Genomic DNA, 25,414 nt, shown 5'->3' with positions numbered 1-25,414 from the left:
TACAGCTGACAAAGGCTTAATTATGGTGTGAAATTTGAAGGACCAAAAACAAGAGTGTCTCATATTCACTGAGTGTCAGTATTGACAGTATATTTGTCTAGTAAATACTTACTAAATAGATGCCTTTCCTATGCGAAGCACATTCTAGACATTGACGAGATAGCAATGAAGAAAATAGTTCCTGGCCTAATGAATCTTATATTTTAGTTGGTATAGATTGATAATAAATAAATATGCAATATGAAGATAAATAAATCTTAAAACAAACAATAGGATTGTCAGGAAAGGATTTTCTGATAAAGTAAGAACACAAGCCTGAAGGAGCTAAGGGAACAAACCTGTAGTAACACAGAAGAATGTTCCAATGGAAACACCCAGTGAAGTAAAAAGTCTGAGGAAATAAGGCAGATGAAAATACAAGAACCGAGTGGAAAGGCTGTAAGACAGAGTACACTGGGCATGTTCAGGAACAGCAAGAAAGCAAGAGAGATGGAGTGGAATGAAAGAAGGTCTGGGTAGTAAGTAAATGAGGTCAGAGAGGGAGCAGAAGATGAGGTGACAGGGTTGTAGGCTACAGGAGAGCTTTTTTTTTTTTTTTTTTTTTTTTTTTTTTTGGTTTTTCGAGACAGGGTTTCTCCGCGTAGCTTTGCGCCTTTCCTGGAGCTCACTTGGTAGCCCAGGCTGGCCTCGAACTCACAGAGATCCGCCTGGCTCTGCCTCCCAAGTGCTGGGATTAAAGGCGTGCGCCACCACCGCCCGGCTACAGGAGAGCTTTTATTTTGCTGGAAGTGGAAGCACAGGGAAATTTTGAATAGAGAATAGAGGAGTGACCAGATCTCACTTGGTCTCAGCATGTTCCCTCTGGCTACTTCACTATAATGGGGGGGAAAAGGAAAAGAAAACTTGTCCATAGGAAGTAGTATGGAATTAGTTTTCAAACTTCACTTCATTAAGATTGTAGCAGTCAAATCAATGGATATCTGTGAAAGGCAGAATAATAATGATATGTTGATGAATTGGATGTGGCCCTAAAGAAGAAAAGAATGACTGTTTGATTTGGAGCATGTCCTTAGTTCGTATTTCTATTGCTGTGAATAGACACCAGAACCACAGCAACTCTTAAAAAGGAAAGTATTTAATTGGAGCTGGCTTACAGTTTCAGAGGTTTTAGTCCATTATGGCCATGACGAGAGGCACGGCTGCATGGCTTGAGCATCTGAGACATCAAAGCCCACCCCTAGTGACATACTTCTTCCAACAAGGTCACACCTACTCCAACAAGGTCACAACTCCTAATAGTACCACTTCCTAAGGGCCTATGGGAGGTTTATTCAAACCACCATAGGGTATAAAATGGAGTTACCACTTACTGAAACCAGGATAACGAAAGGATGATAGGTTGAAGAAAGAGAAAGAAGGAAGTAAATTAGGTTTTGGACAACATATAATTTGGGTCTGAACTCATGTATATATTTCTCTAAGTTCACATGTAGAAACTTAATCCCCATGGTGATGGTATAAATGATGGGAGTCTTTGAAAGTGGTAAGGTTTTGAAAGGAGAGAGCCCTTTTTAATGATGCCCTTTTCAGTGGCATTATAAAAGAGCCTGAGGAAGCTTTCTTGTACTTCCACTATCTGAAGATACAGTATCAAAGTGCTTTCTCTGGAGAATAGGCCTGTACTAGACACTAAATCTGTGGTGCCTTGATCTTGGCCTTCCCAGACTCTAGAATAATATGTAATAAATTTCTGTTTATAAATTAACCAGTTCTTGTCATAGCATTAACAAAGGAAGACCAAAGTCAAGATGCCATAAATTCAGAGGCATTGCTTTCTGGTCTTACTACATCTTCACATGGTATAAGGATTAAGATGTTGGTGTGGGGCCGTACAAGCTCTGTTCATGAAAACAACCCTCATGACTTGGTTACTTCCTAAAGGCCTCATCTCCTAATAGCATCACACAGGGATGTAGATTTCAGTATTTGGACTTGGAGGGAACACAAGCATTCAAGCCATAGCAAGAGTGACCCTCTATACAAATGCACAAGTAAGGTAACAACTAAGAACTACCACTGGATTTAATAATCTGAAAATTATTTGTATAGACATGTGTCTAAAAGTTCATGTGCATAAAAATACTATTGATAAAGTAAAAATCCTTCTATCATAAACTAATTTTAAGTTTTTTCCCAACATTTTGTAAAACCATAGTGTGCTATACATACATTTCCTAAATATGTTTCTCTATAGTGATATTGATGCTTCAGAGCCCATTGCTCAGAACCAAAGCAGACCAGAGGAAATTACACTTAGAGAAGAATATAGCAATGATCTACTTTTCCAAGATGGGTGCTTTGGTGAGAATATTTGAGAAACCAAAATTATAAGACGTCATCAATGATATTTACATTTTGTGAAAACAGTGGTAATAGAGATATCTATAGAATGAATGTTTTCATGTATAAATGTAGTCTCCAAAATTTTTTTTCTCTTTTTTCTGTTCTAGATGCTAATACTCTCTATTAGGGGATATTTCTTTATCATTGTACAACCTTTTTTTGAATTTCTATTATATATCAGGTGCTGTCATAGACAAGAACAGTACTAATATTTAAAGATGTAAGTTCTGGGGCATGGTGACATATGCCTATAATCCCAGCTAGGGCTTTATAGTATGACCCTGTCTCCCTTCTCCCCCCCCCACAAAAAAAAAAAGAAAAGTAGTTTGTGCCCTCAAAGGAGAGATATCTAGATTAACAGTTGGTATAGTTAATATATATGGTTTTATATGTATGCTGCATAAAATTCCTTCAAATGTATTTTGTCCAGTGTATGATGAGTATCAGTTATAAAATAACAGATTTAAGTCACCTTGAGAATGAGGAGAAAGAAATGCTACCACAGTAAATAATGTACAGCTTGATTATGAAACATGCAATGATTTTTGAAATGTTAAAATATGTTTGGAAAAGGCATATGGTTTTTTTAGTTTTTTGGTTTTTTTGCTTGTTGTTGTTTGTTTGGTTTGGTTTTTTGAGAGAGGATTTCTCTGTGTGGCCCTGGCTGTCCTAGAACTTGCTTTGTAGACCAGGCTGGCCTCGAACTCAAATCCACCTGCCTCTGCCTCCATTGCTGGGATTAAAGGCATGTGCTACCACACCCAGCTACTGATTGATTTTAAAAAAAAAAAATCTGAACTGTCTCCCATATCTTTTTGCTTACTTAGCTTCAATATTATACTGCCTTCCTGGAAATCTTCCTCCATTTCTTGTGATATTTTACACATTTCTGCAAGGCTAATTAATTGTCTTGAAGTACTTTTTTGTCCACCTTTTATTCCTCTCCCTAAGCACCTTGGGTTCCTGTGACTGTATCAAACCCCTGATATTCCTCTCCTCAGTGCCCTTTATCAATTTATCAGCCTCAACATAGGCATTTTCCTCTACTGAAGAGTATGTCTTACTATCTAACCGGTTCTACTTAGTTGTTCACAGTTCTGTTATCTTACATAATTCAGAAAAGTAGAAAAACATATCAGTCTGCAGTTCTAGGTTTGAATCTGGACTGTTTTCTATCAGTTGGATGTGTGTACTCAGCAGTTGACCTAACTGAGCTGCATGGCTCTGTCTGTAAAGTTGAGATCCTACTAGCAACATCACAGATTATTTTCTTTATTCTTGCCTTTTGTCCTCTCCACCAATATGTGATTTTCCCCAAAAACCTTAAGAAATGTTTTATATTACTCTATCCTATTATTGATTATAATGTAAAATTGAAGGTTATGATTATTTCTTCTCTGTAATCTCAGGTTAGATAGATAGATTGGTAGGTAAGTAGGTAGACAGACAGACAGACGACACAAATGACAGCCTCATTACCTAACCCAGTCTTATGTGGAACTCAGATTGGCTTGCTGCAGCCTTCTGAGTGCTGGAATTATAAGTATGCAGAACAATAACCAATTTACTTTCAGACTTTTGAAATGCCCAACACTCAGAATTTAGTGTCTGTTCTTGAGTGTTATTCTTTGATTGAGGAAGGTTGGTTTTCCTTTTTGGAAAAAGCTGCCCCTGACTAATATAAACACGTTCTTAGTTCTTTTTCAAAAAGTGATTAAGTCCATTTAGTAAAACTTTTTTTAAGAGTTTAAATTTAATTTATTTTTATTTTATGAACATTAGTGTTTTGCCTGCATGTATGTCTGTGTGAAGGGGTCGGGTCCTTTGGAACTGGAGTTATAGACAGTTGTGAGCTGCCATGTGGGTGCTGGGAATTGAACCCAGGTCCTTTGGAAGAGCAGTTGGTGCTCTTAACTTCAGAGCCATCTCTCCAGCCATTTAGCAAATCTTTAATCCATTGTGATGTAGGTCTATATATGAATGTACAATATGGGTAATACTTCGTGATTTTCTTTGCTGTATGAAAATTAACATGGATTATTGGGAGAGAAAACCATCCTCTGTCTCCAGGGTTCAGAATCCTGGACACAGTGACTTTAAAATCTAAAGGTTGGAAAGAACATGCCAGAACTGACTTTGGATCCTCTGTAGCCATCAGTATAACCTAATGACGAATTAGATCTGGCTCCAAGCCTTTCAGTGATTAGTTTTATTATTTGTACAATGAGTATTATGCCTTCTATTACATACTACAATTAACTAAGTGCTCAGTTAATGTTAGCTGACTGGCTATGCTCTTTTTAGTGTTCTATCTCCAACTACTAGTACATTCTATAAATATTTACTGAATTATTATTATAAGCCCATTCTTCAATATTTTAGCAAACATTGGGGGGGGGGATTTCTCTGTGTAGCTCTGGCTCTCCTGGAATTGCTCCGTAGACCAAGCTGGCTTCGAACTCCCAGAGATCTGCCTGCCTCTGCCTCTGCCTCCTGAGTGCTGGGATTAAAGGTGTGTGCCACCACTGCCAGGCCTTTTTGTTGTTTCAGAGACAGCATTTCTCTATGTAGTCCTAGGCAGATTTTCCAAATTCTTCTTAGGCATAAACTGTTCAAGCAGTTGTCTGTATAAAATTATATGAAATAATACTTGGTCAAACAGAATGTGTCCTGCATAATGTATAGGGAATCAGTCTACTCCCATGGCATTTTGACTTTCTAGGACATGACTAAACTATATTATAAGTACAAACTCGACTGAATGCTCTGGCATTTTTTCCTGTTGTATTGGGAAAGTATTAAACTTGAAATCTATGTTGATTAACTGGATGTCTTTAATTGTATAATTCAATAATTTTAAAGCTTTTATTTTCCTCATACAATGAGGATGAATTATACTAGATGATATATTAGTTTCCTCTAACTCTAAAAGTATATGTTTCGGTGATTAGTTTGTCACTAATGGTATATATTTGTATAGGGGATGAACCTGAACTCCTCAGAAGACATAGCCTCTTTGATGACAACATATTAATGAACTCCAGTGGTCTTGTAGTTGAACATAGTTCTGGAAGCCTCATTGAGGAAAAATCTTTGTTCTTTGACAATGGAGATGGATTTGGAGATGAAGGAGCTGCAGGAGAAATGATTGGTATGCTTTCTGGTCATAAAATATCAAATATTTTAATCAAATCACTGTAATATATATGTTTTGTTATATTAAATTGAATTTTCAGATATATATCTGTGCTTGTAGGCCAAATTATTCTTCACATATGTTTTCAAAGTCTATATGTTTAGTCTAGGCCTAAGTTAATAGCCATCTGCTTAAAGACATTTCTATAGAAGCTATTAACTCCTGTCTATTTTTATTTGTATCCTTAAACTTTGGAAAGAAGTGAGGTTACTATACTCTTCACAAATGTACTAGATTATATGCTGGTAACATTGTCTTCTTTAATACAAATTGTGGAATAGATATTCTTCAGGGTCAGTGTAGCATTTTATATTAAAATTACAATATTAGTATAAAATATATATTTTGGAGAGACTGGAAAAACAAAAGTATGTATTTTAAAGATTATTAGTTATATGAAATACATTTTTTTCAGTTTACATTAAAAGTCCAGTTATCACCCAGGCATAGCAGCTCATACCTGTAATCTTAGCATTTGGGAAGCTAAGGCAAAAGAATCATGAGTTTAAGGCCAGCCTGAACTATATAAGGAGTTCTAGGCCAGTTCAATATATAATGAAACCCTATCTTGAAAGAAAAAAGGGAATAGGGAGCAAAGAAAAGAGGGATGGGAAAGAAAGAAGTGTGGCTTCTTAAAACTTTTTCCATCCACAACCCCCTTTTGCCCAAGAAATTCTTATGTGGTCCTGGCTATACAAAGTAAGCATGCAAGGGATTGGAGAGATGGCTCAGCAGTTAAGAGCACTGATTGCTCTTCCAGAGGACTGGGTTACTAGCACTCACATTAAGGTTCACAACTATCAGTAACTCCAGACCCAGGGAATCCAAGGTCTTCTGTGGGCACTGCGTACATGTGGCACACAGATATACATACAAGCAAACACCCAATACACATAAAATAAAAAAACACATTGTAAAATTTTTAAAAAATGTCCATACAAACCAAGTGTTTACTGATAGTAAGCCAAATAAATTTATTCTAAAAATAATTGTTTTGTATACTATATAATTTTACCATTTATTAAAATAAATATTTATGAAATTGAGATATATGCTTACATACTTTTACATTAGAAAAACTAAATCTCTGCTAAAGTTTTGATAATCCAGGATATAGAGCATTTTCAGTGGTTTTCAAAGTTGATCAATATTTCGATTTTAGAATTTGTAATGCTGAGAACAATGAATTGAATAAATAGTTATACAAGATGATAGAAGTATGTTTAGTTATAATCTAAAGATGTGCTAATTTGTGAGGAATGATGGTAGGAAAATATTAAATGTCTTTAATATTTTACTATTTACTATAACTAAGTCATGTTTCTGTTAGAACAGAAAATGTACATATAGTAAAAGCAATGCAATTCATAACATACATTAATCTTTAATCTGTGCCAAGATACTTCAGTCAGTGTGTCTGGCATTGTAAGGCACATGATAGCACACACAGTGCAAAGTGCACGTTGTGTGTTCAGAACCAAGGCTGCAGTGAAGTGGCGCAGTGAACTATGGGTGAACACTGCCAGAAATAATTTTGATTTTTAATTGGTTTTCCTTGTCAAAATTTTCACAACACCCCAACCCCTCCTAATTGAGTTATGTGACTCCCATATGGAGTGGAAACAAATAATTTAAGAAGGAGGAATATAATGTCTTGTGTAAACTAATGCTAGTAAATGTGTAGTGAATAAAATGTATTTATTTATGTTTTTAAAGACAATCTATTGCAAGATGAGAATACCCTTTTAGAAGACATATATTCAAACAAAGAAACGTCTCTGCCTCCTGAGCTTCCTAGTAGTATAATGGGTATGTTGAAATCTTTTGCATATAAAAGGTATACATTCTGATGTTTGGAACTTCTAAGTTTCAGCAGCACTGTAATGAAGAACATTGTCCTTCAAATTCTCTTCACCTAATACTAGACAGTGTAGAGTGTAGAACAGGAAGTTAGATTCTGAAAAAGTTGCTAATCAGGATTGGCTTTAGTAATTCATATTTATTCTTCTCAAGCAGTATGCTTTCAAATCCTAAAAAGTAATACGTTATATCAGAAGAAAAATTATCACATTATGTGGCTTGACCATTGGTATACAGTTGAGAGAAGTTATAATTTTTCAAGTGAGCATATTTTTCTCTACTTCAAATTCTTACCAAACTATCTCAGATGAGTTGATGCCTTTAAGATTTTTTTTCCATAAGTATTAAAAGTATAATTATCCTCTTTTTTGTTTTTTCACAATGTTTGATGTTACATTTGCTTTCTGGCACAATAATCAAAATTAAAAATATAAAAATTATTGGGCAATCAAAACTTAGCTATTGTTCTTTATGAGTCAATTGATGGCTCAATAGAACATAGATACTTTAGTTGTCATAGCAAATTTCTATCGGTCAGTTTTTTGTTTTGTTTTACTTTTGTGTGACTGTAGCCTGAGATATCTCATATGTAAATGAGGGTGATGCCACTTGACTCACTCAAATGTTGTGGGTCCCAGACCATTTATTACTGAACTTCTTTGCCTCTGTAAAATTTATGACTAAGAATATATGTATCATCCCAGCAAGTAGCATTTCCTCAATTATTTTTTACTTTATTTCTCATATTGTCTTCTAATGTGTAGTATAGTCGTCATATGCTTCTGTCTTTGCTTTTATTAGTAGAACCAGGTAATTCAGATGACCAATACCTACCTGAAGACGAAAAAGTAGATGAAACAACATTATTATCAAATGAAGAAGAAGGGTTTACTCTTGACCCAATTGATGGTTTAGGTAAGAGGTTTCATGTTTTTATTTTTATCTTTGGTACCCTGCTATCTTAATTGCTTTGAGATATGCAAACAATCCATAGAATGTTATAGAAGGCTGCCAGCATGATAATAGCATTAGGCATTAAATAGGAGAAGAGTATGAAAGAAATCAGAGATAAGTTTTTCATCACATCTAGTCCTATTCAAATCATATGTCCAGTTTGGGAAACTGGAAATTTTTTTCTTTATTAAGAAATTCTTTTATTCATTTTATATACCAAACACAGATCCCCCTATCATTCCTCCTTCTGCTCCCTCCCAGCCTCCCCCCTCCTCAACCTACCCCCCCCTCCTCCTCCAAAAAGGTAAGGCCTCCTGTGGGGAGTCAGCAAAGCCTGGTATAGTCAGCTGAGGCAGGTCCAAGCCCCTCCTCCCTGTATCAAGGCTGTGCAAGGTGTCCTGTCATGGGTAATGGGCTCCATAAAGCCAGCTCATGCACCAGGCATAAATCCTGATCCCACTGCCAGGGGGCCCTGTTGCTAGAGTTTTCCGGCCTTGCCCACAGTCAGGACAAATCTTTGTCAACCACCAGTCCCACAGCCGCTCAGACCCAACCAAGTAAACACAGAGACTTATATTGCATACAAACTGTATGGCCGTGGCAGGCTTCTTGCTAACTGTTCTTATAGCTTAAATTAATCCATTTCCATAAATCTATACCTTGCCACGTGGCTGGTGGCTTACCGGCATCTTCACATGCTGCTGGTCATGGTGGCGGCTGCAGTGTCTCTCCGCCTCAGCCTTCTCCTTCCCAGCATTCTCCTCTCTCCTTGTCCCACCTACTTCCTGCCTGGCCACTAGCCAACCAGTGTTTTATTTATTGACCAATCAGAGCAATTTGACATATAGACCGTCCCACAGCACTTCCCCTTTCTTTTTTTAAAAAGAAGGTTTTAACTTTTACACATCTCCAAAGTCAGCTTGGTATATTTGGGAATTTGGGCGTAGCTTCTCTTACTACTTCCTGCTGGAGGGGGGCGCTGTATCTTATGGGGACACAAAGAAAATTTTAGGATCATGGAGTAGTCCGTGAGACAGTATCGTCTGAGCCAGTTGCCTTGAAACGATTCTGGATGTTGGATCATCTGGGCCATGGTGTCATTGGAGACCTTTCAGGTGGTCTTGGCTGGTCAAACCTGATGTATCTTAATCTGGAACAAATCCATAGCCTCTGGCTTTCTGTGGAAACAAAAGCAGAGCCTCTTTTCCAAAGCAACATATCCTTACATCTAAATTTTGAAGTCAAGTTACCTTTAAAATATACATTTTGGCATAACTCAACAGCTTTTGCAATCAAATGTTTTTCTTCAGCTACAAATATCAAAGAGAACATAATCCAGATTCTCTGTGTGATAGCCATCTTTATGTGGCTTATTTTTTATATTACCTTGAGCCTATTGCTTTAAACAGCAGCCTTCTAAGCCTGAAACGGCGCTGTGGCTGCTGGCTCCGCCCACTTCAGCTTCCCAACATGGCGGTGGTACGTTTCCCGCCAGCTCTGGGAGCCATCAACTCTCAGAAATAGTGGGTCTATGCTTCTTATCAAAGCAGCGTGTAGCCCAAAAACCTCTTTTTGTTTTGTACTAGCAAAGGCTAAATCCACCATGCAGCTTAATGTGCCACTTGCAGAGGCCTCATTCCAGCCATACTGCAGACCGAGCTCACACGCTAGGAACCCGCCAGTAGCTCAAACCGGCAGGCTGCCGCTCATTTGAGAGAGACAATTAGGAAACTGTTTTTAGCTCCATTTTAGAATCTTTTCTCAGGTTTTAGGTAGAAACTTTTGCCAACACGTTGGGCGCCATTTGTTGCTAGAGTTTTCCGGCCTTGCCCACAGTCAGGACAAATCTTTGTCAACCACCAGTCCCACAGCCGCTCAGACCCAACCAAGTAAACACAGAGACTTATATTGCATACAAACTGTATGGCCGTGGCAGGCTTCTTGCTAACTGTTCTTATAGCTTAAATTAATCCATTTCCATAAATCTATACCTTGCCACGTGGCTGGTGGCTTACCGGCATCTTCACATGCTGCTGGTCATGGTGGCGGCTGCAGTGTCTCTCCGCCTCAGCCTTCTCCTTCCCAGCATTCTCCTCTCTCCTTGTCCCACCTACTTCCTGCCTGGCCACTAGCCAACCAGTGTTTTATTTATTGACCAATCAGAGCAATTTGACATATAGACCGTCCCACAGCAGGGCCCCTTAACCACCAACAAGCTACACAACTGTCTCACTCATGCAGAGGGCCTACTCCAGTCCCATGCAGGTTCCACAACTGTTAGTCTAAAGTTCATGAGTTCCCACTAACTTGGTTCGGTTGTCTCTGTAGAGGGAAACTGGAAATTTAAAAACTGAGTTCAATTCAAAATATTTTCAGCTTTACTAAAGAAAAGCTTGACTTCTACCTTCTGTGTGGTGTGGAATTAGCTACCTACTTTGAATTCACATATGAATTTCAGTGTGGGGAGGTGAAGTACACTGGAGAGATACACATTAATGTTTTGAAACATTATCCTGTTACACATTTAAAAAAACAAAAAGAAAGAAAAGAAAAGCTCCAAGTTCTTTAACTGCCCATTCCCTCTTTGCCATGTTTCTTTAGTTGCCCACTTAATTAACAAGTGAACAGAATCCCTCCTAAGCCCCTTCAAACAATACCTTGAAAAATATATCAGCTTTTGACTGCTCAGATACTCTAACTTTGCAAAAACCTTGCAAAGCTTATTTTCAGAAAACAGAAGGGTTTCTTCCCAGTGCAACTCTGCGGGTTATTTGTGATATACTTTCCTTAGATATGTAGTAGCCTAGAATATCATTTTACAAAACTTTCTAAGCCCATTTATACCTGTTTCTCTCTAGACATTGCTGAGAGAAGGAAAAGCAAAAAGAGGAGGTTGCTCGTAGATCCAGTGAAGGAGATAAGTAGCAAGACTATGCATAAGCAGCTTACTTCCTTTGTGGACACTCTCATGGTTCTGGACCTTGCACCTCCCACACAAAGACTGATGATGTGGAAGAAGAGGGGAGGAGTGGATACACTTCTGTCAACCGCTACCCAGGATCTGATTCATGATGAACTGAAAATGGTAATTGTTTCCATCCTTTTGCATGAATATGATGCTTGCTTCTAAATTAATATGTTCATATTTATAATATAATTAGACATGCGGGAAGAAGAAACCATTATTTTAAAACTTAATTTGTTTAATAATTGTGTGTAAATGGCTTTTTCCCCCAAGACAGGATCTCACTATATAGCTCTCACTATCCTGGAACTTACTACATAGATCAGGCTGGCCTTGAATTTACAAAGATACACCTGCCTCTGCTTCCAAGGCATGCACCACTATGCCCAGCTTGAAAAGTTGTGTATGATTGGCCTTTACTTTTTTAGCATATGTGCTTGTGCTTTATTGATTTGCTTTACTAATACAAGAATATAAATGTGTTTTTACAGTTGTTTGCAAAATGCTTCCTGTCCTTTGACTTTAAACTTGCAAAATTGATGCAGAAGGAGTCAGTAAGGAAAGAAGTGGGAACTAAAAACATTCTAGGTAAGATTTCCTAATTCTGTTAATGTCAAGGGGAATGTTGTATTAACAAAAATTGAACTTTATATTTCAGAATGAAAACTAGGCTCAAATACATATTTACAAATATAGCCACTATTTGTAGAAGAGTATTTTAAACTTAAAATATTACCTTAGTATAGCATTTTTCTGCTTTTCGTATTAATTTCTGCCCCAAGACTTCACTGAAAAGATGAAATATAGGCCATTCCTGGTGTCACAGGCCTGTAATCCCACCTACTCCAGCAGAAGGATTGCAAATTCAAGGCCTGCCTGGGTTATAGAGCAAGTTCAGAGCCAGCCTGGCCAACTTAGTGAGACCCTGTCTCAAACTAAAACATACTAAAAGAGGCTGGTGGTGTAGTTCAGTGGTAGAGTACTTGTCTAGAATGTGTGAGGGCCTAGGTTTAATCCCCAGTATCCTCTCTACACACATACAAAAGATTTTATTTATATTTATACACACACACACACACACACACACACTGTGGATAATTTTTCTCTCTCTAACCTCCTCCACCCTGAAGGCAGTATTCATCAATTCTTAGAAAAGAAAGTCTTTGTGTCTAGCAGAATAATGTTTCATTTTAAAACAAGCTAAAACTCAGGTAGTGATAAGAACAGTACATAAATATTACAACTACTCTGAGACAAATATCACCATCTGCCTAAAATAAAGTTCACAGAATGTTAATAATCACTCATTATTGCTGTGACAATTATAAAGTAATGAAACCAACTTATGTGATGAATAAAGTTCCTTTTCCCAGTGACCATTTCTGAAGTCATTGGTATTTACAGAATACTACACCACAATGAGCTTTAAACTGTGCCTGTAGTCCTGTGAGTGAATGTGTGAAAGTGAGTGAGTGAGTAAGGATGACTGGAGGATGATGGGGAGTGGAAATGATAAGGAAACAGAGGAGGGGAAAGAGAAGATATAAATTATGTGAGATGCAGGGGAGTATGAAAAAGTTGTGCACTCCTTATTTAAATTCTTGGATTCCAAGTTACTGGCCAGAAGTTTTCTTTTTGAATAGCCATATGCTAATTCAAGTTTGAAATGCACTTTCGTAACATTTTCTTCACTTCCTTGCAATTAAGAGCTCTCAGTGATAGAAGAGCCCAGTTCCCACAGAGAGTTAGATCAACCCCAGTCTTGGAAGGATGTGATTGTTGAATCTGTGGGTAGCTTTCAGGAAGACATCAATATGAATATTAACTCTGAGGTAAGTTAGCCAGAGATAATCATTGAAATATTTTTTATGCAGCTCTAGTGAAGTAATATTGAGAGGCTGATACATACTCTTACATATATTGTTCATATTTCATCTTATGTTGTTCAACAATTTCTCAAAGTGTCTTTACTGTTATAAGATAAAAATATAATTTTAATCTGCAAGACAGTATTCCTTTAAAGTTTAGGATAGTGAATCACTAGATAAGGTAGTTTTATACTGAAATAATATTTCATGTAGCTTAGTAAATGAGTGATTGTGCTTGAATCTGGTTGTATTTTGAAAACCTTACTAAGCCCTACAGTGAATGAGTTATGGCGTCTCCTAGAACTCTAACCAGATGTTTTTATATTGTTTTTCATCATAAATTCACCCATATTTTCCCTCTAGAACAACATTTTAAACTTCCCAACTATCTTTGCCTTTAATTTGAAAGACTATCTGAAAGTCTATGACCAAAACAAAATAATTTTGTCACTCTGAAGGAACAGGAAAACAAAAATTTTCTTTGAGAACAGTTTTTATTTGAAAAGCTTACCTATTTGAAAACAAATTTTTAAAAATATTTTAAAATATTTTTATACTAAAATATATAACTTAATATAATATAAATTTTTATATTAATTAAAAATATAGCCGGGCAATGGTGGCGCAATCCCAGCATTTGGGAGGCAGAGCCAGGCAGATCTTTGTGAGTTCAAGGCCAGCCTGGTCTACAGAGCGAGATCCAGGAAACAAAAACAAACTATATATATATAAAGTATTTTCTCTGTTGGGCGTGGAGGTACATGCCTTTAATCCCAGCACTCAGAAGCAAGCGGATGTCTGAGTTTGAGGCTAGCCTGGTCTACAGAGTTCCAGGACAGCCAGGGCTTCCCAGAGAAACCCTGTTTTGAAAAATAAAATAAAACACTTTATCATTTGTCACTTAAATATTCGGGTCTTACTTATAAAAATAAGCCAATGCTTTTCAGGTGTGTTCCCTCATTATTGTAATTTTTTTTCCTGTGAAAAAAGGAAGGCTTTTATTGGGGGTAAGGAAACACACACACACACACACACACACACACAGGAGGCACAGTGAGAAAGACTCCCTGCAGAGCAGGGCGGTGGAAACTTGGGAAGCCGAGCCCTCATCAATGTATTTTGATAACCACTCAGAGAATTCATCCACATTGAAACTGGATGCCCTGGGAGGAAAGACAGTTTCAGAATACATTAAAACAGAACATGTTCTACTAAATACTTGATAATATACCGCATACTGATATGGTGAGTTGCCATGCTATCTGCCATTTTGGGGCTTGGACATTTGCTAGAATGCACCTACTGAAATTCTTATTAGGAAAACTTGTTTAATTTGTGATTTTTGGAAGGAAAATATAAGTGCAGTTATCAACTGCTTATTTGCAAGAATTAGATTTTTCTTCTTGTGCTGTACCAGTTCTTTTGACTCTTACACCTTTATACTATGCTATGCTCTAATCTTCATTTCTGTTCTTACTTTGTTTTCTAAATGGTGAAGAAATAGGAAATATAGTAAAGTATGGGAGCATACACAGTGAGTTTTAAGGGACTAGAAAAATGTTGATTCTGATCAATCATTTTAAAATCTCAAACAGAATTTTTGTATATAGTAATTATAAATTTGACATTACTTAAAATATAGAATATTCATAGATACTAGAAAAAGACAAATATATGCTAAAGAGTAAAGAGCAATGCCTTCTAGTCACTAAAATATTTAAAGCTGAAGTGAAAAAAGTATAATTGAAAATCCTCCTGTCTTACTCAAGATCAGAGATGGCAGCTGGGGAACAGGGCTTAGTGACAGGTTAAGGATGGAAAGGGACCAATGCCTTACAGCAGTGAGAAGAGGAGGAGATGAGGGAGAGTAGAACATTTCTGGCCTTTTCTCTTTTTCCTTTTTCCCTTGTTTTTGCTCTCCTTCTAGAAGATACAGATCATTTTTGTTGTTGTTTCAGTGACCACTCATGTGTTAGAGTCCTGTCACAGTCCTGGTAGGGATACGAGTGCTCTAGCCCTCACTCTCACCTCCTCTGCTTGCCCATGCAGGTTTCTTTCCTGCCTCAGAAAGCTGGTGCTGGCCTGAGTAACCGCTAAACAAGATACTTCAAAGGAAAGCAATCTCAGCAGCGCAGCAGTAGAGGCTCCAATGTGGAGCCTGCATGAAGAGAAGAAAGGGAGAAGTAGTGTGCAGGGTCCTTCATTTGTGGTGGTTTGAATAAAAATGGCCCCCATAGGTCCATAAGGAGTGGCACTATTAGGAGGTGTGGTCTTGTTGGAGGAAGTGTGTCACAGTCTCTTATTGCTGCCTGTGGATCAAGATGTAAAACGTTCAGCTCCTTCTCCAGCACCATGTCTGCCATTCTTCCTGCCATGATGATAATGGACTAAACCTCTGAACTGTAAGCCAGCCCCAGTTAAATATTTTCCTTTATAAGAGTTGCTGTTGTCATGGTTCACAGCAATAGAAACCCTAAGACAGAAGTGATAGGCCTGACCATGCTTTTGTTTGGAGGAATGTGAACTTTGGGACCAGATTAGAAAAGCAGTTGAATTCTTAATTGAGGCTTAATGGGCCATCCTCGTAGGAGAATGGAAGAGAGTGGTGCTGAGGGCGATTTGAATTGTGAGGGCCTGGCTCAAGAGATGTCAGAGGAGAAGAATTTTAGTATGTGGCCTAGAGACTGCTCTTGTGATATTTTGGTGAAGAATTTGCCTGCTTTCTGCTCTTGTCCAAAAAAAAAAAAAAATCTGCCTGGTGATAAATTGAAGAGTTTTGAATTAATTGCATTGGCAGAGGAAATCTCAAAACAACCTAATATGGACTCGGTTATGTGGACAACCTAATATGGACTCTGTTAGTGGTTATTAGTGTTCACTCTTATGCAGATTTATAATGAAAAAGAGAAAGCTGATCAAGGAAAAAATACGAAATGTATGATTTAAGGAGAAAAAGCACTAGGAAGTGTAAACAGATTAAAGAAAAGCCTGATGCTAAGTGGAATAAAGGGAGTGGTGACCTCAGAGCAAGACCCCATCTAGCTTAGCTTCCAACTTGTGGAAAGGATTGAAGAAAGTGAAAAGCAATTAAAGAAAAGCTTATGGCCAGGCATAGTAGTGCACACCTTTAATCCCAGCACTCCAGAGGCAGAGGCAGACGAATCTCTGAATTTGAGGCCAGCCTGATCTACAGAGAAAGTTTCAGGACAGCCACGCTTAGATAGTGAAGGAAAACATTGAAAACAGAGCGCTAGTGAAGATGTAATTGAATGAGAAGGCCATATTCCAATCCCAGCAAGCAGCAGAATTTGGCAGCTTTGGCCTCATGGTTCTGGCTTTAGAGTCAAAGATACCAGAAAGGGATTAGGGAATCTCCCTCCTTGTCTAAGGAAAGTTGCCTAGCCGAGCATATCTCCGGAGTGTCCCTACATGGAGGCCTAGAGAGGCTATTATGTGAAGCTTGAGAAGTTGAAGCTTGGATTACCTTGGAGACCCCTAAATGTTGGAGATGACAGAGTTGTAGGATACCTGCCAAGAAAAGCTGTCAGCAGGGAATGGAACCAGGCCAAGAGGAAAAAGTATGTTGCAGTCAACAAAAGGTGAAAGAAGTTGGAGATCTGAAGAACATTTTAACATCAGACAGGAAGATGCAGAGTTTGCCCACCTGGCTTTTGGGGGGTTTTTTGGTCCAGTCTTTCCTCACTGTGCTCCCTTTTGGAATTGTAAGGTACATCCTGTGCCATTATACATTAGAAGTATGTGATCTGCTTTTTCATTGATTTTATGGGGAATTACTGTTAAGAGATTGCATGAGTCTCAGAAGAGACTTTGGACTTTACAATTTTAAGCAAGTTTAAGACTCTTATAGACTATGAGGACTTTTAAAGTTGGACTAAATGCATTTTTTTATTATGATATGGCTTCAAGCCTGTGAGGGCCAGGAAGTGGAATGTGGTGGTTTGAATAAAAATGGCCCCCATAGGACCATAGGAAGTGGCACTGTTAGGAGGCCTTATTGCAGGAAGTGTGTCACACTCTCTTCCTGCTACCTGCAGATCAAGTTATAGAGCTCTCAGCTCCTTCTCCAGCACCATGTCAGCCTGCATGCCACCATGCTTCCTGTCATGATGGTAATGGACTCAACTCTGAACTGTAAGCCAGCCCCAGTTAAATGTTTTCCTTTATAAGCTATGGTCATGGTGTCTCTTCACAGCAATAGAAACCCTAAGTAAGACAATATGTTAAATTAATTTGAGAAATTATCATTTATGTTAATAAGTTATTTTTAAAAATTGAGCTGTTCATATTATAACCACTAGCAGAATTACCTGTAATTTCTGAATTTTCTTTAGCAGGAAATATTTGAAACGATTTCTCCACCTGCTGAGGGATTGTCTTCAATGAATGCTTCCTCAGCCCAAGAAAATTGCCCAGTTGAATTGGTAAATATATTTGTAGTCTTTGGGTAATTTTTTCATATTTAATTAGTTATTTTTAGATTTAATGTAATTTTGGCAATTTCATATATATACAGAATGTACATGATAATCCTATTAACTCTCTATTATTCTAGCATATCCCCCACCAACTCTAGGAAACCTTAACGAAACTCAGTATATTTAAAAAAAGGACATGGAGGTAGAAGGAGTGACTAATAGGGAAGAAAGGAATATTCTTAAAAGTTGTCTTCCTAAATGTTAATGTTTTATTTACTTAAAATTTTGTTTGCAAAACTGCTGTCTTTATTTATAAGTTTATAATTTAAATTTATGTTCTCAAGAAATACGTTTAGCGTGGCTTGGCGGCCCATACCAGGCAGGAGAATGAGTGTGAAGCAAACACTGATGACGTAGCCCAGGCTAGTGTGTTTCAAACAACAGCTGAGGTATTTGTAAATGATTTGATGAGCTATGAAGAATTCCCACGACTTTTTCTCATACTTAAATTATTTTTGAGACTTTAGATAAAAGCAAGTATACAATTTTATACTTAGCAAAGGTAGGGTCATGTTTTAAAATGTTGAGAATCATCACTGTTTTAAATCATTCTTGCCTTTGGAGATTATACTATATTCGGATATAACCTAGAGCATTTGAAGTTTTATTTTTTAAGAAATAGTGTGAGCATCTCTTCCTCAATATTGGCACAAAACCTGTGTCTGTAGGAAAATTTTAAAATCAGAAAGTGAAAATGCTTAAAATCAGAAAATGGTCTGCTTAAAGGGTCACATTTTGATAGCAAATCCAGAAATTAGACTCACTGATTCCATATGCATTACTACCTGTTTTTTTTTTTTCTTTTCTTTCTTTCTTTTTTTTCCAAGATTTTTTTTTTTTTTTAATGTACTCCTGGCTATCCTGGAACTAGCTCTGTACATCAGGCTGGCCTTGAACTCAGAGATCTGCCTCCCAAGTACTGGGATTAAAGGTGTTGCACCAACACTGCCTGTAGCTGGAGTTTTCTCCAATCCTGCCCAGCCCCACGGACCCCACAACTGCTTATAAAATAATCACTCAGAAGCTCATTTTAATTAAACTGCTCAGCCATTAGCTTAGGCCTACCATTGTCTAGCTCTTACACTTATACTCAGCCCATTTCTGTTCATCTGTATGTCACCACGGGTTCCATGGCTTTACCTGCTGCCTTTTACATGCTGCTCCCTGGATGGCAGACTGGCATCTCCTGACTCAGCCTTCCACTTCCCAGACTTCTCCTCTCTCTTTGTCCCACCTATACTTCCTGCCTGGCTACTGGCCAATCAGCATTTTATTTATCAATCAATCATCCACAGCAACTGCCTGGCTTCATTTTTTTTTTAAAGATACATACATGCATACACATAAAATAAAAATAAATCTTTTTAAGATTTAAAAATTTTTATATGTATGAGTGCTTTGTCTGTATGAAAGTACACCATATATGTTCCTGGCCCCTGGAAAGCCAAAAGAAGGTATTTGGTCCCCTGGATCTGCAGTTACAGGTGGCTGTGAGCCACCATGAGGGTGCTGGGAACAAAACCTAGGTTTTCTGCAAGAGCAGCCAGTGCCATTTCTCCAATCCCTAAGTTACTTATTTGAACCTTATCCCACAGTACTGAGGGCATTTTTTATCTTAAATTTTATCAAAAGTTGTTTAGTAAATACTATCAAATCACCTATTAAGTCCTGATGTTAAATTTTTAGATTTATTATTTTTATTTATGTGCATGTGTGTATGCCTACATGAATTTATGTGCACACAGGTGACTGAAGAGTCCAGAAGAGGCTATTGAATTCACAGAATAAGGGGTTATAGATAGTTGTCAGTTACCTGATGTGGTTCTGGGAACCTAACCCAGGTCCTCTTCAGGGGCAGTAAGCACTTTCAACTACTGTGCCATCTCTATAGCCTCTTAACTTGTTCCATTGTTTGTTTGCTGTTGCACACTATGGTCAGAGCTAGCCTAGGAAAACTGATAAGGTAGGTCAGAACTGCGGCTTCTCACTGGCAGCCCTTTGCAGCCTGTTCTGTTTTCCTTGTTGTTGTTGTTACTGTTGTTTTTATCAGACAGATCAATACCTTTCCTGAGACCCCATTCTCAACTCATATGGTGTTAGTTTGTAAGAGATTAGACTAAATATCAAGCTGTCTCTGGAGTGATTAAAAGACAAAAGAGCAAACCAATCTGATGACATGACAGGCAGTGAGTTAGTGTTATGTAGACAAAATGCCTCAAAGACAAAATGCCTCAAAGTCTGAAAGGTCTCTTAAACCATTTTTAAGGGTGTTTATGTCACCAGCGAAGTTCATACAAAGACCTTGAAACAACAGATTTTCTACAGTTTTTCTGTTTACTCCTGTCACTGGAGTTCAGATTGGCCAGCCTGAAAATCCTAGCCCAAAGCAGCTGAGTTTGCTCACTACTTTTCAAAGTACACAAGGGCACAAGCTCTGGGCTGCATCACAATAAAGACTATAGTTTCCTGCTTTGCATCTCTTTATCAGAAGGCATGCCTGGAGGCAAGGTACAACCCCAAACAAGTTTTTGTTGTGTGACAAAACTTTTGCTGGGGATACACAGTGCACACATCTACTCACCCTAGACAAAGAACCTACAATAGACCAAAGTACCACCAAAGCCTAGCTTGGTGAACCAGTGAGTTTTATTGGGATTACTTATAGGAGTATGCATACCAGATTACTTTGCTTTCCTGTTTTAATCTTGAGGAAGCTGTTATACAGTAGTTGTCTCATGTTTGTGTCATTCTTCCCTTCACCAAACCAGAAATTTGGGGGGCAGGATTGTGTTACAGTTGTATCTCTGTAGTAGCTAATGCAGTGCTTGGTGAATAGTAACCATTCAATAAAATTTGCTTAAATTAAATATTTATCAATCATTCAAACAGGAGTCATCAGGCAGCAAACAAAATACTGAGGCAGAGAAATGGAATCAAAGATTATTTCAGACATTATATGAATTACGGGTAAGATGGTATTTTTATTTTATTTATTTTGTGTGTATATATGCATGCGTAGTGTATGTACACATGTATATGCATGTTCTAGTATGGGGATACATGTATGTGTGGATGGTGGTGTATTGTAGGCCAGAAATAGACATCAAGTGGCTTCCTCAGTCACTCTCCACTTTATTTCCTGAGATAAGGCCTCTCACTGACCCCAGACTTGACTGATTCCATTAGTCTAGCTAATGAGCTTGCCTTGGAGATCCTCTGCCTCTGAGAAGATGTGAACTCCAGTCCTTATAATTGCAGAATAAACACTTTATCCACTGAACTATTTCCCTAGCCCTTGATTTTTATACTAAAAAGTCAGTAATATATTGATTGAGGATCCAGATATTTATGAAAACAAAATATTTTTTATGTTTTGTTGATGACAACAAAAGCCACTGGAGTGAAATGGTTTTAAGTGATATACCTAAGGCTAAATATAGAAAGGTTATTAAAGGATGACTATCAGTTTCTATTTCAAAGATTATGTAATAATCAGTTTTCACTGAGGCTTCATAGTGTGATTACAATTATTTTCATGTAAATTTTGTGGCTGTGTTATTTGGTTTATTATCTCTTTTTAAAAAATAAAAAGTTTGTTTTGTCTGTGCGTATGTCTGGCATCGTGTGCATGTAATGCTTGCAAAGGCCAGAAGAGGATGTTGGATCACCTGAAACTGGAGTTACAGGTGGTTGTGACTCTCCATGTAGGTTCTGGGAATAAACCTGGCCCTCAGCAAGAATAGCCAGTGCTTTTAACTGAGCTGTCTCTCTAGCCCTTTATTACATGATTGTATTTCCTTAATGTCTGTGTACCTATCTGTAATTATTTTTTCAAATTGTTTGCCAACTTAATAAAACCTCTTATTATGTGTATTGACCCATTAGTTCCCCACTTTGCCTCTCATTATACTCCTGTTCTAATTCATACTAGTTACTCTGATATCTCCTCCACAGCTTTTGTCTTGGGACATTCCTAAACCACAGACGTAGAAAATTCCTTGTCTCCTCTTTGTTTCTCTGTTTGTGCTTTGATCTTTATCGTAAATCTTTTGTCAGTACTATATCACAAACTTCTCAAAATAAATGGTGTATAGGAGATAGCAAGTTTTCAAACAAAGCCTAAAAATCTGTTTATTTTTAACTTGAGTTTGATTAGTTGTCTCTATACAACTTGGAAATACTTTATCTGATAAAGTTTTGTAACATATTTGTGTTGTTATTGAAGCCATGCACTGTCTTGTTTTATGATCTTTTGTAGTGATCTTTATTTTCACTCTGGAAGCTTTTAGATCTTTTCTTTGTCCCCAATGCTCTGAAATTTCATGATGCTGCACTCTGAGGGGTTCTTATTTGCTTGTTTTTTCAAGTTTATTGTATTGCTTTGAATTGGGTAGTTTAAATCACTATTTTTATATTCTGTTTTTTAATTTTTAAATTTGAACTTGACTTTTTAAAATTTGAACTTCCTGGTGCTGAAGAGATAGCTCAGTGGTTTAAAAGGACTTGCTCTTGCAGAGGACTCAGGTTTGAATCCCAGTATTCACATGGTGGCTTACAACTATCTGTAACTCCAGTTCGAGGGGATCTGACACCCTCTTCTTACCTCCAGAGGCACCAGACACACACAGTGCACAACATACATGCAGGCAAAACACCCAAACACATAAAACATTTTTTAATTAGACTTCCTTCTTGTTGCTCGTTATACAATGAAATATTTTACCTATTAATTTATCAAGTATTTTAGACTGTCAAAAGTTCGTATTGACATTCCTAAAAGTACTTTGCAGTCATCCAAGGATATGATAGGTATAAGATACTGGCAAATTTTTGGTCCAGTATTTCTGGGTAAATAAAAACTATACTTTTGTAAGAATCTGATTCCAAATCCTAGTCTTCATTAAAGGTACTATCTTCCTCCATGATTTAATACTGTATCTTACTTAATATTGTATCTCACTTATTTTTAGTAGGTATGCAAGCATGATGACTCCAACCAGGAGATGTTTACATAGCTACATTCCCCTGCCACTGAAACTTACAGCATTTCCACATTTACCACAAAGGTTATTTTACAGGCATCTCTAACGCCTTTAAGGTGAAGACACACAATGAACTGATTATTCATTATATGTGAAACCTCACAAAGTCCTGTGAGTTTTTCCTATTTGTAAGACTAAACCAATTGCACTTTCCATAAGAGATATTTATGTTTCCATAAGATATATATATATCACTTTTAAAAAACTAAAATTTATATAACATATAAATTTGTATAAAACTTAGTAGTTTTGTGTGCATTTTCTCTATAAAACAGGTTTGGTCTCAGTGATCTATGTTTTTAGATGTTTATTAGAGTCATTCTGTTTCTCTTTTTAAAGATATCATAGTTACTTATCAAAAATTGCCATATTTGTTGTTCATTATGCATCCACAGACTGCTTTACTTCTAATAATTTTTTCCTTTTCTTTTCTCTTTTCTAATTATTTTCCCAGGAATTCAACAAGGTGGGAATGAAGTCCTTTAGTCTGATAAAGCTATGCAGAAATAGTGACCGAAAACAGGCAGCTGCCAAATTTTATACCTTTCTTATCCTGAAAAAACATCGAGCTATTGAGCTGAGCCAGAGTGTTCCCTATGCAGATATTATAGCTACAGTGGGACCAATGTTCCATAAGATATGAAAGAAATCCAGAGCATGCAGGTTTATGCCATCACTGGCATTTCTGCATAAACTGTTCAGTTTGCTGCAGAAGCTATCAAGAAGCAGCAGATGGTCTGGCCCATTTCACAGACAGTCTGGCCTCCCATTTTCTATCTAGAGGGCAGAACCAATCACAGCCAGAATTGGAAACCTATGTGGAGATAGTAAGTCACTTTTTAACTTAACTGATTTATCATTTCCCTGATCTGAGGACTACATTTAGATTGTGTTTAGCGTGCATTGTAAAATACAATGTACCTTCAGGAAACATTCAAGGATGTTTGGGGTTTTTTTTGTTTGTTTGGTTTGGTTTTTGGTTTTTTTGAGACAGGGTTTATCTGTGTAGTTTTGGTGCCTATCCTGGATCTCACTCTGTAGATTAGGCTGGCCTCGAACTCACAGAGATCTGCCTGCCTCTGCCTCCCGAGTGCTGGGATTCAAAGTGTGCACCACCACCGCCCAGCCTCAAGGATGTTTTATAAAAGACTGTTTTACATTGGATTATTAAAGTTTGTAGAGTTAATGAATAGTTAATATTTTTTTACTTGTAGACATTAGTTTATTTGATCTACTTTGTATCATCATTGATAGTACCTATTTCTCTAATTTTAATCTAATATCTTAGTTAAAGAATTATAAAACATTTTAAATTACCTGAGTTACTTTTAGTCTGCTTATAGGCCATGTAACTTTTTCATTTAATATTTAATAACTTTATTGTCACCATTAATGTCTTAGTGAAACCAAAGCTGCTTATGTTAAAAACAAAATAAAACAAAAAACTGGCAGACACTTGTTAATGTTTTACCTGCACATTCAGTCATAGTGAAGACCACTGAAACAAATGCTCTTTTAGTGTGTACTGAGCATTTTTACCAGTAAAATCATTTGTTTTTTTCTTAGTTAATGTTTGAGTCAAAATTTTTCATATGCTTTATGAACTGCAAAGTACACTATAAAATGTGGCTGTTTCACTGTAAATAATGGTTCTGAAGTTACACTGTGAACAGTTCAATTCTGAAGAGATTCTTTGAATATATTTAACTAAGATGCAAATAACAGAGTTGTCTTAAATATTTTTATTTTTAAATTAAGACAGAAAAAATTTGCTTGATTTTTGGTGTATAGGCCTATAATTTATATATGTGTGTATGTTTGTGTGATAGATATCTCCATCACCGCAGTCCAAACATAGTCAGATCATATTTTAAAAAATCCTTTTCATGTTATCTCCTTGTGGTAGTCCCCCTATTCTAATAGCTGGCCACTATTCTCCATGACTATACTTTTGTCTCTTTGGGATTGTTATATAAATAGAATTATATAGCATGTAACATTCTGAGAGTGGTTTCTTTCACTCAGTGTAGTTCTCTTGATATGCATCCAAGTTCTTTGGTCTATCATTGTTTTGTTCCTTTTAAATGCTGAGTAGTATTCTGTTGCCTAGATATATTAGCTCATTTGTACTTTTACTCATTAAAGACAGTTGTTATTTCCAATTTTGATGATTATAGAGCTATAAGCATGTATAGTTTTATACAGATGAAAGTTTCTCTAAGAGTAGCATTTCTAAGTCATGTATAAATGTATATTTAAATGTATGACAAATTATTTGTTATAAGTTACACTATTTTGCATTTATACTAATAAAATATGAGAGCTTCAGTTTACTTGTGATTTTGTTTGTTTGGGGAGACAGGGTCTCTCACTATGTAGCTATGGCTGGCCTGGAACTCTGCTGTAGACCAGGCTGGCCCTGAACTCACAGAAATCTTCTGCCTTTACTTCCTGATTTCTGTGTAAAGGTACATGCCACCACACTTGTAGGTTTTGATATTATTTTTGTTGAGTATTTTTGTATCTATGTTCCTTTTTTTAACCAAAATTTTCTTTACATAAAATATTGAGATACAATCTAATTTCTAAGATGAAATTGTATGTATACAGTCATACATATAAGTATGCTA

The 25,414-nt window shown here is 37.0% G+C and overlaps 1 protein-coding gene across 4 annotated transcripts in view; it reads left to right on the top strand.

Moving 5' to 3' along the window:
- Rad21l1 (RAD21 cohesin complex component like 1) overlaps positions 1–25,112 on the top strand; it is a 30,038-nt gene extending 4,926 nt beyond the window's left edge. The window contains exons 5-14 of one of the 4 annotated variants that reach the window (XM_076570838.1): positions 2,255–2,361; positions 5,384–5,554; positions 7,316–7,408; positions 8,261–8,374; positions 11,272–11,498; positions 11,870–11,966; positions 13,086–13,210; positions 17,602–17,688; positions 20,632–20,709; positions 23,239–25,112. In XM_076570838.1, the coding sequence (XP_076426953.1) occupies positions 2,255–2,361; positions 5,384–5,554; positions 7,316–7,408; positions 8,261–8,374; positions 11,272–11,498; positions 11,870–11,966; positions 13,086–13,210; positions 17,602–17,688; positions 20,632–20,709; positions 23,239–23,427 (1,288 nt within the window). In that variant the 3' untranslated portion in view covers positions 23,428–25,112. Of the gene's footprint in view, positions 1–2,254; positions 2,362–5,383; positions 5,555–7,315; positions 7,409–8,260; positions 8,375–11,271; positions 11,499–11,869; positions 11,967–13,085; positions 13,211–15,295; positions 17,689–20,631; positions 20,710–23,238 lie in introns of those variants that run through there. The other 3 variants (XM_042276458.2, XM_042276461.2, XM_076570839.1) reach the window with 3 other exon arrangements.
- The last annotated feature ends 302 nt before the right edge of the window (positions 25,113–25,414 follow it).

This window comes from Peromyscus maniculatus, chromosome 4 (assembly GCF_049852395.1).
Source record: "Peromyscus maniculatus bairdii isolate BWxNUB_F1_BW_parent chromosome 4, HU_Pman_BW_mat_3.1, whole genome shotgun sequence".
Lineage (NCBI taxonomy): Eukaryota > Metazoa > Chordata > Mammalia > Rodentia > Cricetidae > Peromyscus > Peromyscus maniculatus.
This window is presented reverse-complemented; position numbering and strand designations above follow the sequence as displayed.